Raw genomic sequence first — 15839 nt, 5'->3', positions numbered from 1 at the left:
CCCAGAGGAGGGTTTGTGATGACTACCACTACCCCACACCTGTCCCTGTCACCGGTGCTACCACAGCTGTTGACCTGTCTCAGCCTGGACCAGAAAACCTGGGAATCAGTCTGGTGATATGTCATCATCCACACCGCCAACAAAACAGCAGAGCAGGAAATGCGATCCCTGTTCTAGAAGAGGAGGAAAGTGGGATGGCCGACCCCCGAGGAGACATCAGCCTTGTGAGCAGCGGGAATAAACCGATCCTGCCTGCATCCCCACGGCCTAGACCCCGATTCCGCCGTGCCCGGGGACACGGGCCCCTGTTGTTATTACTGTCATGCGTCATAATGTTATCATTAATGTTGTGTTGTTGATACTGGTGACAATGACCATAGTAACAAAAGCCACCATTCATCACCCCCAAGAACTTAAACCAGGTAGAGGCCAAGGCAGTTTAACATTATTTTATTGTAGCTCCTCAACAGTCCTAAAAGGGAAGTATTAACATTTTTGTGTTACAGATGAGGAGTATGAGGTTCTGGGAGTTCAGATCCCAGAGGACAAAGGTATCGGTGTCGCGGGGGGGAACTCTCTTGCCCAAGCACTACACATGGTCCCCCCTAGACCGGGAGCCCATGGAAGAAGGCGGGAAGCAGATGTAGCGAACTCCGCATCGCCCGGTGTGGCACGGCAGGCCTGGCACACGGTGGGTGCCCGATTTGAGGTGGACCACGACACCGACAGAATCATCCCGGGTCCCCGCGGGCCGCAGGCCTAGGGGCGGGAGGGCGGCCACCTGGCCAGGCCCCTCTTCACAGCCTGTGGGGCCTGCAGCTGGATGGGTCCCAGGACGACGTCCACCTTCTCCTGGTAGGAGCCCACGTCCCTCTTGGACCTCACGATGCAGCCTCTGCGGCAGCGGGAGAAGTAGTCGTCCGCCCGGCACACCACCATTTTACACCGCAGGTACACGGAGGGGAAGCGCTTCAGGAAGTAGAAGGAACTGAATTTGAAGCGGGCAATGCGAGGCGAGGGCGGAGAGTAAGATTGGTAGGTTCTGTCCTTGGCACACCTGGAAGAGGAGAAAAGCTGCCTGTCAGCCCTGGGTGCGCTGCCTTTCTCAGGACACGCCTCCTCTAGGCCCGCGTTCCCGGCTGCACCTTCCTGCCCTCAGTACGCGTGGTTCACACATGGCCTGGCAGCCTCCAGGGAAATCCCAGTTCTGGTACCTCAGCAGCATCTTAAAGCGGGAAATCAGCCCAGGGTTGCCGCGCGGACAAGCAGGCCCCGGATTGCACAACGGGTGCCCAGTGACCGTGTGCTCGGCGGCCCTGGCAATCCAGGTGATTCGGGGAGGTCGCGGGGCCCAGAGAGAGGGCAGGCAGGCAAGAAGATGGCATTCCCTTTCCTTTCCTGGTCTCAGGGCCAGGCAAGATGACACTCGGCTACTCTCCAGTGTCTCTGGTGCCGCCCTCTCTCCGGGGCTGTGTCTGCTGACCTGGCCCGGGTGGCTGTACTTCCCACACGAGCCTGACTACCCTCGGCGTCCCCTACTCCAATATCAGCCACCTCCTTCTTCCCTCAGTCGCCTCATCTCCACTGTGTTAGAAGGAACATGACCAGAATCCCCCGAAAGAAACTGTACTATGATATGGATGAGGAGTATCTCCCAGCTCCACCCCGAGCTGAGGAAGGAGCTTGCCTAACCCGTGAGTGTCTCCTACGGTAGGATTTGGCATGACGTAGCGAAGAGGAGAGCAAAGAAACTGGCCCGTGGGGTTTTAGGCGGAGATTTTTGGTGGTGGACGGGAGCTGTCCCTAGGGCGGCCCTGACTCCGCCTGCGAAATGTGACCCGGGGTCTACTCGCTGTCTTCCTTCTGCCTTCCAGAAGTTCCTTCCTCCACTTTCAACACACATTCTCTCAAATACCACGTTCTTTTTTCCCACAGGGGTCACTTTAGCCGCAAAGGTGAGAGGGAAAGTACCCAGAGCCTCGTCAGGAAGTAGGACAGTTGTAAATGAGGTCAGGGTAGCTCAGGGGCTGCCGGGAAATGATCGCATTCCCCAAAAAACCACACTAGTCATGGCGGTCTGTGTAGGCCAGAGCTCCAGAACCCAGGCTGCACTTCAGAATCACTGGGGGAAATTTAAAAAATACGGATCCCCAAGCCCCACCACAGACCAAATAAAGAGAATGTGCAGGTGGGGCCTGGGCATGGGTGTGTTTAAAGCTCCAGATTACTCTGAAGGGCCCCCAGGTGGGTGATCTGGTTGATGGCCAGATGTACTCCAGGGACAGCTGGGCCCACATTTACCCCCACATGCACATCCCCCTTTCCTGAGGACACTGCATTATCTTATATACATATATGCCAGAATTTGGCCAGAAAGAATCTTTTAGCAGAGAAGAGCCAAATCACTCATTCGTGTTAATCTCAATCGTTTGACATAAATTCCAATGTCACCGTGTTACTATTTGTAGAAAGAGAATTTGGGTAAGCTTCTCTCCCATCTTTGCTGCCAAGGGGGTGGGGGTGGGGGGGTGCCGTGAACGGAACCAACTGCATAGATGGAACGAGACAGGCCTTAACACCTATTTACCAAATTGACACATACTCAAACTGCCTGGAAAGAGATGCTGTTTTTAGTATCTCAGGGAGGTGTAAGATTTAACCTCCCAACCCTGATTCATAACAGAGCCCCTTAGCCTATCAGCACAACCTCTAAATTGTGCTTCTATGTGATTGTTACTGAGGTGCCAAGGGGCGCCTGGGTGGCTCAGTCGGTTGAGCGTCCAACTTTGGTTTAGGTCATGGGTTCAAGCCCCGTGTTGGGCTCTGTGCTGGCAGCTCGGAGCTTGGAACCTGCTTCAGGTTCTGTGACTCCCTGTCTCTCCTACCCTCCCCTACTCATGCTGTCTCTCTCTCTCTCTCTCTCTCTCTCTCTCTCTCTCTCAAAAATAAATAAATAATCCAGGGAAGCAGGACTGTAGTAGAGAAGCGCAACCTGGGTACCAGTAACTGCAGTCTGGCCACCACTGGCCACCACTGGCCACCAACTGGCTTGGTTGGAACCACCATTCTCAGCTTCTAGGTTAAGGGACCCTTGCCGACCCCTGCTACTCACCCACAACCTTCCTTGTGGACCGCCTTCTGTGCCTGCTCTTTGCCCAGGGCCGCATCTACTCCCTCCCATCTCATCCTCCCAACAGCCTATGATGTGGGCATCACTATGAGCATCTGATGGGTGGGGAGACTGGCTCAGGATAGACGCCCTTGCCCGCCCACAGCAATGCAGCTGGTCCACGGCAGAGCTGGCATCTCAACCTCTATCTGCTGCAGAACCAAGGCTTTCCCCGCCACACATATGTCTTCTTATGGAGTTTGGTCACCTGGGTCAGATCCCAGTTACAGCTAACCTGCTTGGTGACTGCTGGTGACTCATTCACTTCTCCACCATCTCCACACATCTGTCTCCCTATATGTGAACCAGGAATGACAACCTGAATGGTTACGTTGGAACCACTAGAACCCAAATCTGCATTCCTTGAGACTTTGGGCTACTTGGGTTTGAATTGTCAGGTGAAGGCTAACATTCACTCCATGAAGACACTCCTTACCCACTCCGGATAAGATCGTAAGTCAAAGATGTAAAGTCATTGGAATATGGGGACGCCACACAGGTATCCACAAACAAGGCCAAGGAGGCATCAGAATGGAGGATCTCAGCTTGAAGGTACAAGTTCTGGTTCAGGTCCACATAGTACGGACTGCTGGTCACAGGATACAAAAATGAAGATGATGTATAAAAGGAAAGGTTCACGTTGAAACTGCTATACTGCACTTCCTTGACGTCGACGGTGTCATTAGCAATGTACATGGTGTCGATCCAGGTGTTCTGGAGCATCCTGCAGCTGATATGAATGCGGAAGTCCTTATGCCTCTTGATGATGGCATTTGAAGCAGCTGCTTCGAGGAAGTTGGAATAGATGATGGTATCGTTATTGGCCTGGGAGAGGAAGGCGGGAGAGCAAAGTCAGGCGACTGTCACCTGCTGAGGGAAGCTCATTGCTGATTTGGGTGACAACGAGGGGAAAGTGACTCAGCCAGACTTCAAAACCCTCCCAGGACCACACAGAGAAGGCACGCGGCTGCTACCATGGCTCCCACGACCTGGGCTGGGCATGCTGCTACACCAGCAGGACTCCTTCCTTTCACACAACTCCCTTCCTCTACCATGTGATGGGGACCACAGTGTGGGCCAGGTGTTAGGGTTTCCTGGGAGCCGCTCCTCTTGGGAAGACGGGCGTGTCTGGATGACCCCTGGCCGTGCTGCACAACTAAGCTGCCCGGACTCCGTGGCTCAGGGCCCTCTGTGCTGGCTTTGCCTCCTTCTCACCATGGCTGGGATAAACCAAGGGAGGTGGCTATGTATTTGACGTATTTGGGGGAGAGGCTGGTGGGATCGGTTGTCATTGTGCTGTTCGGATGGCTCAGTAGCTATTGCAGCTTGGTGTCTGAGGCTGCCGGGACGGGAAGCGACCTCAGGGGTGGGGGCTTCCCCAGAGGCTCAGGTGGGCAATTGAATGGGCTGCAACAATGCTGGCGTCCTTCCCGTCACACTCTGCTTTTCCACTCCCCCTACCACGGGACCGCTTCCTACTGTGCCTTTTACAGCAAATTCATAGGAATGTTGATCTCTCATGCTGTTCGATGTGCCTAAGAGTGACCTTCTGGGGATGAGAGCCTTGCACTCCATGGTCTGTGAGCATCTCAAGGAAAAAATGATGTCATCAGGACTTGGCATGGTGTCAACAGTTCTATTAGCATCAATAAAAACCGTGGAATGAATGAAAGGCACAGGGGACAGGGCTCAGCAAAAGTACTGTCATGAATGAAAAATGGGGCCCAGATGGCCAAGAAGACACAGATAAATGCGGCCCTCTGGCAGCTTCGTGGTCATGATCACCTGGCCCCAAGCGAGGTGAGCCCAAGCCAGTGGTTGCCAGGCAGAGGCAGGGGTAACACTCCCCCTCCCAGTGTTACGATGGTCAGAAGCAAACTTCTTTTTGCTAGCCAAGTATGCATTTTCGCAAGCAACTGGTGCTTTTGCAAGAACAAGAACGAAAATAACACCACGGTGGTGTCCTAAAATGTGAAGCTAAATTACTCTTAAAAAAAAAAAAAAAAAGCAGTTTGCCATGTCGTCACATTTCGTTGTGTGCCCTGTCCAGAACAAAACCCAGTTCCTGACTATTTGGGAATCTAGACAAGTTCTCTGCTGCAGCCAGCACCTGTATGTACACCTAAACACCACTGTTCTTCAGAACAGAGTGTGCTGGGGGCCAGCTGGTGGCTCAGTTGGTTAAGTGCCCGACTCCTGACTTTGGCTCAGGTCATGATCTCAGGGTTTGTGAGTTCGAGACCCACATCAGGTTCTGTGCTGGCAGTGGGGAGCCTGCTTGGGATTCTGTCTCTCCCTCTCTCTCTGCCCCCCCACCACTTGTGCTCACTCGCTCTCTCTCTCCCCAAAATTAAAAACAGAGTTGTTCGAAAGGCTTTCACTTCAGGCCTGCAGTTGCAGAACTCAACTGAATTTGTCCCTTCCAGAAAAACACGTGGAAAGAGAACATTTTAACAAGTAATTATAATGTTTTTGCCAGCCCTATGACCCTTCCTTCCCCTCCTTTTCCTTTTCTCCACTGGGTGGCTGGGGAGGTCTCTGCAGCCCCAGACAGCAGGGGAGTACCAGAACCTTCTGGACTCAGGTCTGGGGAAGGCATCCTTCTGGTGGGGTTGGGAGACCTTATCTCTTCTATGCCCACCATCCATGCATGGAAAATACACTATATTTTCTAAAACGAATTAAAGAAAAAAGAATTGCTTTATGTTTGAGTGAAAGTGGTTGTCAAAGGCAACCATATAGATGTCACTTGGTTACTCCTTCAGAGACCAGCTGAGGTGCCTTCAATGTCACTCCAGATACTGAAACCAAAGTTTTCTTAGAATTCACATTTGTCCCTGACTTCTGCGGTCAAGCTAAATTCTGAATCCACTCCAAGCAATGAATGTGGCGTGAAGGTTTATTTGTTGATCATAAAAAGCAGTTCTGATTTTATATTACAATTCATTATCAGATGTCTGCTCAGTCTGGAAGGAACTCACTATGTAACGGGGAGTCTTGCACATAAGTCAACTGCTATTCTCATGAAGTCTCAGACTCGGGATTCCACTTGGCGTCCCTCCCCTGTGGTGGGGGGACCTCACCTATTCAGACACACCAGCCAACACTTGTCAGACGCTGCGTGCCGTCCAGCCTTTGAATCCTGGCTCTGCAGTTCATGACCAGGTGGCCTCAGGCGAGTGGCTTAACCTCTGCAAGCCTGCGCTTCCTCACGATTACATGGGAATAAAAGTTTCCCCGAGAACTTCGGAAGTCATGTAGAACTTAGTTCAGTTGCTGGCATACAGATTAGTGGTTAATAATATGATTATAAAGGGTTGGGCACCACTGGGAGCTGCAAAGACGAATAAGACGTTGGCTCTGCCCTGAGGCCCTCAGCCCGGTAGGGGACGCAGCCATTTCAATAAATGGAGGAAGGGCAACGTAGCATGTGTTGCCCACCACCAGCCAAGTTAGGAGAACCAGCACCGGCACGTTGCTTTGGTGGCTCCTAATGGAGACGAAGGAACATCGATGAGGTGACCCAGATGTCAGAGTCTCCAGGCTGCACGTTTGGAACCAGGAGGGATAATCACCTTTGGTGCACTGACTCCCACTGACTAAACTCATGGCACACCAGAATCCAACAGAATTAAATTATAGGGCAAAATATAAAAAAGCCAGGTCGACTAAAACGTTTGCATGGTGTGAGTGATACGCTCCCTTCTCTGCGTGTAGGTCTCCCTGACCCGCTCGGTTCATCTCAGAAGGAGAGCTGGTGTCTGTAGGGACTGAGGAAAAGGAGCCAGTGTCTGTAGGGACTGAGGAAATGGCCACAGTGGCAATTTAGACCCTCAGGCCTAGGCGCCCACTCATGGCCGACAGACCAATCTGTTTGGCTAAATGACCATCCCCTTCGTCTCCCGTTGTTTCTTACGTGTCAAAGGATCAGGAATGACCTTGCCAGGTAATGAACAGCATCTTCCCGGCACCTGACCCAGTGCTGGGTCACGGCAAATGCTCAGTACGTCTTTGGTGAGTTGACACCCTCTGAACGTGTGTGTGTGCTGCACACATTGTATATGTTCGAGCATTTCATGTTGTGTGTTTACTGCAGTCCTAAGCCACGTAAAAACATTTGCACTGCGCCTGTTCCCCGAAGACGAAATCTTGAAATGATTACTTAGGTGTCAGCCAAACGTTCAGAACTTAGAATAGATAATTTAAAGTGAGTTTACATAAAATTAAATGCCACCATTGTAAGGATGCCACTCAGCGAGGTTTGACAATCAGCACTACCACAAGAGACAGAACACTTCCACGAACCAAAACAGCTCCTTCCTGCCCTTTTGCAGGCAATCCCCTCCGACCAGGTTGGCTTGCCATCACTCACTTGTTCTCCGTGTCTGAATTTTACACACAGGGGATCGAAGAGTAAGTACTCCTGTGTGGCTGGCTTCTTTCACTCCGGGGAAGGCTTTTGGGATTCCCAGAGTCTGGCATTTGCCCTCCTGTTTCTTGGCCAAGTGGTGTTGGGCAACCTGCTTGACCCCTCGAAGCCCAACCTCCCTATTTTTAAAGTGGGTTGATAATGAGAGAACACTTGACGGGGATTTGGGGAGCGTGACACCGGCTAATCCCAGTGTCTGGTCCCCGGTAGGATGAGCAACCGTCCAGTTCGCTCAGGATCGAGGAGTTTTGTGGGATATGGGACTCTGCCATGCTGAAATCTGCAAAGTCCCAGGCAAGCCAAGACGGTCGGTCACCCTAGATGGTGACAGCTCAGCAAATGGTAGCTGCAGAGGCTGATTTTCTGTGAAGCTAATGAAACTTAAGCCTCAGGGCTTCCCACATGCATGGTTTTGTCCAAGGCCTAGCGGTGTGTTGGCATAGCCATATATTTTTATGAGATTTATAAAAGGTCGCATCGTTCTCTTTAATGAGGCACCCCCCCCCCCAACCTCACCAACCCTAATCCCAAACTCTATAAGCTTCAGGCCCTGTAAAACCTGGAGCTGCCCCTGGGAGGCGCTACGGTCACTGCTGATGTGAGTGGCAGCCTGCCCTGCACCCTCTATGCCCGACAGGGTGGGGAAAACTGGGTGCGGAAGGCAGCCTCCTTCCTCATCCTTACATTTGGAAGTGGCTGTAGCTACATCATAGCACCAAGGGACAGATTGAAATCTTCACCCTGATTACACTGACTGTAGCATCATGAATTCAAGAAACACAGCATACATCACTTTAAGAAAGATCACTCAGTAGGAGAGAGAGTAGAAAGCCTTAGGCTTACCTGCTTGATGGTGCCACAGCCTGAGTATGGAATTGTGAATGTCACCTGGCTGGCCGTTATCTGAGGCTGACACCGGTAGCTTTCATTCCAGCTGGGAATGAAAAGGTCCCGGGCAGAGTAGCCCAAGGATTGGAGGTAGCTCCTGCTCACGCTGGCTTGCATGTGATCCGGCAGACAAAGCAGCTCTGGTGGCCAAGGGAAAACAACAGCGGCAGTCAGCACCCCAGCAAGCCCGCCAGGCACCCCTCCCGTAGAAAGGCGCAGAGGCCAAGATGGCGGATGAAGACAGTCCACATCGGAACAGGCTTCAGCCCAACCCCCCACCTGCCCCCTGGCTCGGGTCAGCGTCATTCTCACAAGGCCCCTTTGAGGGCACAGGAACTTAGGATTCCCCTGATGGAGAAACGGAGGCAGGACACGAAATGGGTAAAATGTTTTGCCAACCTGCCATTTACCCATAAAGTAATGCTCCAGTTGAAGGGTTGGGAAATTGTAAAATAAAGTCCTTTCGCTACGGAACAAGTCAATGCTTAAAATCCCGACTGCAAGAGAGAGCTTGGATGTCACCTTGCCCAGTCCCCAAGCCAATCTGTAAATCAGTCCATTTAACAGCTCAAATCGTGGCCATTAGCTGGAAGCAGCTGAGTGAATGGTTCAGTCCATCTTTAGATCACAGCCGAACGTGCTGTCTCAGGACACAGTCTCAGTGGCCCCAAGGTCACCTGTGTCCCCTGGTGCAGACATCTCACCATGTGCTGAAAGTATGACCTCACATTTAGTCTCTGATGACCACAGTAAGGCCACCACACTGCCCATCGGCCAGTTCTGGCCCTTGACCTCATTTCTGGGCAGCCAGAGTCCAAGACCACTGCTCTTGGCCCCTCCCAGCACCAGATAAGCCTCGGTGACCTGACAAGGTTGCCCTAGTTTCTTACTTCACAACCACAGAAGGGTTGGGCAGCAGAAGCCTCTCAGAGGTGCCCTTGACAACGAGCTCTCACGAGGGGACTTACGGGTGCTGTCATTGGAAGGACGGGAATAGTAGTCGACCTGGAAGCCCCTCTTTGTGATGCTGCCATCGCTGAAGAAGCGAATGGACATGAAGTTCGATGATGAAGTGAAGGAGCCCCTGGCTCCATCACAAACGCGGGCAATCAGAGGGGAGCTGTGGGAGGGGCCGTCAAACACTTCGATATAGTCGTAATTACAGCCTCCTTCAAGCCTGCAGGGACAGAACACAGAGTTTTGGCTTCGATTTCAGCCAGGATTTAATGCAGGGGGTCAGACTTCAGTGACGGGGGCCACACCTCGGTGTCAGAAATGGCGACTTTCTGAAAATAATAGCTGAAGATAATACAGTGACATTCACCTTCCGGTGACCTCCATGGATCTTAGTCCTGCCTTTTGGGGTCACGCATATGAATCTACAGCCCCTCTCCTGACACCCCTTTGCACCATGAAAGGAAGGGATCACAGCCTGCCTTAGACTGTTTCTGCAATCAAACAGACCCTGGTTTCCCATAGAATAATATAAATATTCATGAATTCATAGTGATAGAAATAGGTAACTGAACTAATAAATATTGGGCAAGTCAAATACCTCTCTGAAGGTTAGGTGGTCAACCTTCCTCCAGAGGATTGAATGGGCTTTAAGTACAGTCTCCGAAATCCAAATTGAATTATAATGATGAGGAAATTAAAATAATATTATATCTTTTACAAGACTCCAAATGAATTTCCAAGGCAGAGATTCGCAAGGGCACCGCAACCAAAAAGCAAGAGAGAAAACCATTCTGTTCAAGAATGGCTGTTACAGAAAAAATAATGGTACCCTCCTTCCTGGACTCTAAAATACCTCTGCATGGTCACTCCCTTCCTTGGACCAATATTATATTAATGCGGCTTTGATGTTGTCTCTTCTGCTTAAAACAGTGATTCCCACTCTTCATTGAATGAGGAACAGATAAACTAACCTCTGCAGTAGTGACTTCTCCACCTCTGCTTGACCCCAAGAACTCATCCCAAAAAAGGAAGGAGTGGAGAGAAAATTGTTTTAAAAACAAACAAACAAACAAACAAACCAAAAAGCTACAACCGGGGTGGTTAATAAGATTCTCTGTGTTACTATTACTCCAACAATCATCCCTCCTATTGGATAATATTTTCCAAGTATTTTCGCATATTTCTCTCGTGTGACCTTCCCAGTAGCCAGAGAGGAGAGGGAAGCAGGTATTTTATTCTCTTGCTTTGACTCAGGTTCAGGAAAATTAGGTGACTTCCTGTGGTCACGTAGCAAATTAGTGACAGACTTGGGACTTTAAACCAAGGCTCTTGTCCTGGCTGCACCTCCACGGGCTGCCTCTGTGCTTGATAAACAAATTGAACCCATAAGAGAACATGTCAAGCGGGCAAACATCATTCCTGAAGGGCTAGGTGCCATTTGCTCTGTTCTGAAATATCCGTGAGGCAGCCCCACACACTTACTGGACATCTCTGAAGACAACAGTCACACGGTAGTTGTTTCGGACCTCGATGTCCCACAGGCATTTGGCATTGTTTGGATAGTTCCCAGGATAGAACGGGCTGGAAAAGTGCCCTGATGGTTGGGACAGGAAGCCTCCACAGGAGTAATTTGCTGCTGGGATGAAACAAAAATGTTGAGGACCCCCAGAGCCCACGGCACAGTCACCTGGGGGAAATTTTTAAACAACTCCCTAGACAGAAACCCAGCAGGAGGCGTCCTAGACCCAGACTGTCCAGAGAGGCTCCCCTAACCCCCGCCGCCCCACCTGGTGGCACCGTCACTGGGGAAGAAGAAAGGGATTTCTCAGAGAGCCCAGAACTTACTGTTCGGGTAGGTGACGTTGTAAACAGGGGCTGTTGATAAAGAGAAAAGATAACAATCAGTTTCCTGGCATCGTGGACACAGTTGTTGTCCTCGCTTGTGCTGTGAGGAAATGTGCCGACCCTGGGTTCAAAGCCAAATGCTGGATACTTGCCCTCAGGGAGCTCACAGCCCAGAGGGATGGATGGGAAGGAGCAAATCCCAGCATAGCAGGATGGGGCTGTGATCAGGGTAAGCCCAGGACATGGTGGGAGCCCAGAGCATTGGCTCCTGACCCAGACTAAGCAGAGGAAAGAAGGCAGGTAATTTGCTGGGGGTGAGGGGGGGTCGGGGTTGGGGGGATGGAATCAGGCAAAAAAGTACAGGGGCATTCCAGGCAGAGGGAACAGAATGTGCAAAGGGACCCAGGTGTGAGAGTACGGTGCACATTTAGGGAACATCAGTGTGGACGGAGCGAGGAGGGGGTGAGGAGGAAATGAAACAGACAAAGGAAGTGGATCATGGAGAGCTCTAGAGACTCTCCCAAGCAGTGGGGATCTGTGGCCAGATGGCCCTGGGGAGTCACATGAAGGGTGCAAGGGTGTGGAGGCTGGGACCAACACCTGCATTTCATAAGGATGCCCAGCTGCTGTGTGAAGAAGGAAGGCAGGGAGGCTGAGGGGTCGCTGCTGCGGGAAGCAGGTGGTGAGGAGGGGAGGGGTGGGGACAGAGGGGAAAGATCTCGGGAGCCAGGGGTGTGTTGGAAATGCTTAGAGCAATTTTGGCCACAGCTCTGGAGCAATCAGGAGCTCCGAAGCAATCAGGAGCTCAGTTCTCCGGGCAATCAGGAGCTTCTACTGGCCCTGCATGGAGTTCAGTGATGAAACAGCACCCCCTGGCCTGCACTGAGCAGGGTCTGGTGTCCTAAGGATAGGCAGGACCTACACGGGTGGCTGGCCTCTCCTAGGGACTGACCAGAGAGCTGGCCAGGCTGGCCAGGCTACCGATGAACAAAGGGAGCCGAGAGAGAGGCCCAGCCCTCCTCAGGTAGGGACATTAGTTGCAGGGTTGCCCCCAGTGCTGGGGAAGGCCTTGGGGACAACTCTTGTGAAACCGAGTGGGACATCTTGCGCCAGCAGTGGAGAGGGCCGGCCAGGCAGCGGGCAGGAATCACAGGTACTTACCCTGTGTTGTTGGGTAGCTTCCTGTAAAGGGATAGAAAAAAAGCATCAGTCACTGAAGTGTGTCTGGAGGAGGGGCCAGAATGCGGGAGGGCACACCCAAGTGACACAGTCTGACCTCTTCAGTGAGCGCATTGTGCTGTGGAGGCCTGTGTTAGCAGGGGGAGGCCTGCACACATCTCCCCAGCTGCTCCCCCAGCCCCATCATTACCTGGGGGTCGTCAGTGCCACAGCCAAAGTCACACCATCACTCATTCCTCATTTCCTACTTGTCTGGAACCATTCTAAGGGTTCACGCGCATGAGCCACTTAGTTCTCTAATCGCCCTTAGAAGCAGGCTTATTGTGACCATCTCCTCTCCATACACAAGGAGACTGAGGCCTACAGACATGACCTCATTGCTAAAGGTCACAGGGCAGATAGAAGGGTGAGAACACACTGCACGCCAGCTGTGTGTTCAGCGCGATGGCTCTGGGGCCCAGAAACCCACCGGAGACACAGTGGCCCCTGCATGGTCTCCTGGAGTGGGAAGGCCAAGGGCATAAGCTGACAAGCTCCAGTCTGCCTCCACTTCCAGAACTGGGCCACAAATACCATCAGCCACCGGCCCTTAGCTGTCACTCTGTAGCAGGTCAGAGGTGAAAGGGGCCTTCCATGAATGACGTCATGTGGTACCTGAGCAAATGACTCCGGCATCTTCCCGGTGGGCACAGTCATGGGAGAACCAGCCTCGGTTCCGGCACTGCCAGAGAGTAGATTCTGTCCCGGAGCACACCACATCGTCCAGGGTGATGGGACCAGAGCCGGGCCCAAAATGGGCATTTCCCAGGGCTGACACTGCATATCCACACCGCAGCTGTCTGCAGACCACTTGGGCATCCTGAATGTCCCAGGAGTCATCACAAACCGTCCCCCATATGCCATTGTGGTAAATTTCCACACGCCCGGCACAGGCACCGTAGGAGGAATTTGAACTGACTAATCTCAGGCTGGCATCTGAAAGACACACGGCATAAGAAATGATGGCCACTCCCACAACAGACCTCACAGGCCAAATAACCCATGGGCCTTTCTCACTCCTAAAGTCACCAGGCGGCTGATCAGGGTACAGACGTCTCCAAGATCAAGCTGGAAGGGGCTCAGACCCCCTCACCCTCCAGATGGGAATATGTTGGTTCACAGTAAGGTCAGTCACCAGGTCTCCAGGGAATTTCGTGGCAAACCCAAGACCAGGCTGTGTCCCCCATTCCCTACATCTCTTAGCCTTCGTTTACCAGTCAACTGTGAGACAAGGAGGAGGGATGTTTGGTTTCATGTGGGAACCACGATACCCAGAAGCAGGGTCCACATAAACACACTGAGCCTCCAAGGTCAGGTCGATCGGGTTAAGTGTGAACGCACCTTGAGGAAAGGAGTTATACCAAGCAGAAAAGCCGGTGCTTTGGATACTGATGTCACTTCGAAATCGAACAGTCATTCGGTTGTAAGAAGAGGTGAATATTTGCCTGGTGCCATTACAAATTTTCCCCAGCAAGTTACTGCTGTTCAGCGGTCCATCAGAGATTTCGACATAATCGAAATTGCAATTGCTGCTCACCTCCAGCCTGTATGAAAAAGTGGATTCGTGTCAACATCGAAATCTCTATCGCTCCTGTATTTTACAGATAGTTTGGACTTTCACGGGCAACATTACTGAATCTAACATATTCTTTGAGCTGTTCCTCAATCAGATTAAAGGAATTCCCAATGTTGCCGGACACTTCATGGTAGGTTCAGAGCAATGTGACATGTGGTCCATGGCATCTGAGAGTGTAAATCATCTCAGCCCCGCACACAGCACAAACCGTGGAGGACCATCCTTCGCCAGATGACCTGGCTGTTACTCACTGCAGACTGTTGAATCCCAGATTTATGCGATAGCCGGGGTTCACTTCTATTTCCCAGACACAGTCAGCATTGTTGGGGTAGTATCCAGGGTAAGATGGGCTGAAAAATGTCCCGCTGGCATTGAATAAGAAGCCACCACAATTTGAAGAGGGTCCTATAGAGGAGAGAGAGGGACACACCAACATGGCAGGTTTCAGATGTGTTACGACAAGCAATTGTCTTTTGGGTACGAGTCCTCTGACCTTAGAACATGACTCAGTTTTTCCTCTCTTGGGCCTGGTCCTGGGCTGCCTCACATTAGGGACCTTGATCTGAGGATCTACCTCCCCCAAAGGGCCTAGAAAAGTGACTCTCTGTCCAGAGGTGACCCAAGCTTCAGAGAGAGCATGAGTCACCTTGAAGCAAAAATGCCAAGAAAGCAACAAAGTGATGATTGTCATTGTTCAGGGGATTACAGGGATAACGCTGGCTGAGTGGGAGTGTTGGCCCATGCAGAGCGCTGTGTAAAGGAACTTATTCCCTAGGGTATCATGCCAGTTGACAAGAAACAGTGTAAAGTGGGGTTCAAAGTAGGGTTTCTGCCACAGAAGGCCTGGGCTTGCAGCTTGACTCTGCCGTTATCAGCTCCATGATCTTGAGCAAGTCACATAACCTCTCTGCCTCAGCTTCCTTATCTGAAAACTGGGAGTGATCATAACATCTGTCTCATCAGATTCTTAGGAGTATTAAATGAGACAATATGTGAAAACTCTCAGAGCATTTCCTGGCACATAAGAAGCACCCAACAGTATTAGCTATTACTATTTAGCAGAGAATGACAAATAGTATTTAGCATTCAAGTAGATACTGTGCTGGTGGCACTGCTCTGACTATCCTCAAAACTCCGGACTCTAGACCTTAGGCTGGGGAATTGTGGGGTAGCGGTTATGCCCAGAGACCCAAAGAGCAGAAAAGCAAGCACTATTTGGCCATTTGCTACAGTCCTGAGTCACACAGACCATCATCCCCGTCCTACTGTAGGACTGAAAGAAGCAGGAGCAGACACCCCTACGATCCCTACGGAAGACGAGCTACCAGGCTGTAGGGGCAATCGAGTCCCTCTCAGTTGCCCCACGGACACTGCACTGTCCGCACAGAACCGGACCTGAAACCGGAGGCCAGCTCCAGAGTAGAGCGCGACATGGCCTGACAGCCCTGGGAGAGGCAAGCTTCTGTGCCTGGACTGGGCAAATGTGGGCAGCATTCAGCAGAGACCACTTGGGACAGAACAAAGCTCTGACAGGGAAGAGCCTCTTTGGGTCAGAAACCGCTTGCCCTGAGTTGTAGGTACAGACACCATCGGTCCCATGAAGTCAAGTGGCCAAGACCCCTGTCCATGAGGGTCAAGGAGGCCCTAGTATCACATCTTGTCCCTGTCTCCTGAGGAATAGGACGGTGGCCATGGGGACCCTGACCCGGGAATCAGAGCCCATGCACATGGTTCCGGTGACTCATCTCTTCCCAAGC

General features: G+C 51.7%; 1 protein-coding gene across 2 annotated transcripts in view; it reads right to left on the bottom strand.

Annotated features, from left to right (window-relative positions):
- Positions 1 to 434: 434 nt before the first annotated feature.
- DMBT1 (deleted in malignant brain tumors 1) overlaps positions 435 to 15839 on the bottom strand; it is a 34245-nt gene continuing 18840 nt past the window's right edge. For both annotated transcript variants that reach the window (XM_042961225.1, XM_042961226.1), the window contains 10 exons: positions 14334 to 14487; positions 13848 to 14050; positions 13122 to 13442; positions 12450 to 12470; positions 11289 to 11318; positions 10926 to 11076; positions 9455 to 9663; positions 8442 to 8626; positions 3606 to 3994; positions 435 to 1057 (listed from right to left, as the gene is read on the bottom strand). In XM_042961225.1, coding sequence (XP_042817159.1) covers positions 760 to 1057; positions 3606 to 3994; positions 8442 to 8626; positions 9455 to 9663; positions 10926 to 11076; positions 11289 to 11318; positions 12450 to 12470; positions 13122 to 13442; positions 13848 to 14050; positions 14334 to 14487 — 1961 coding nt within the window. In that variant the 3' untranslated portion in view covers positions 435 to 759. The remainder of the gene's footprint in view (positions 1058 to 3605; positions 3995 to 8441; positions 8627 to 9454; positions 9664 to 10925; positions 11077 to 11288; positions 11319 to 12449; positions 12471 to 13121; positions 13443 to 13847; positions 14051 to 14333; positions 14488 to 15839) is intronic.

Source organism: Panthera tigris, chromosome D2 (assembly GCF_018350195.1).
Source record: "Panthera tigris isolate Pti1 chromosome D2, P.tigris_Pti1_mat1.1, whole genome shotgun sequence".
NCBI lineage: Eukaryota > Metazoa > Chordata > Mammalia > Carnivora > Felidae > Panthera > Panthera tigris.
This window is presented reverse-complemented; position numbering and strand designations above follow the sequence as displayed.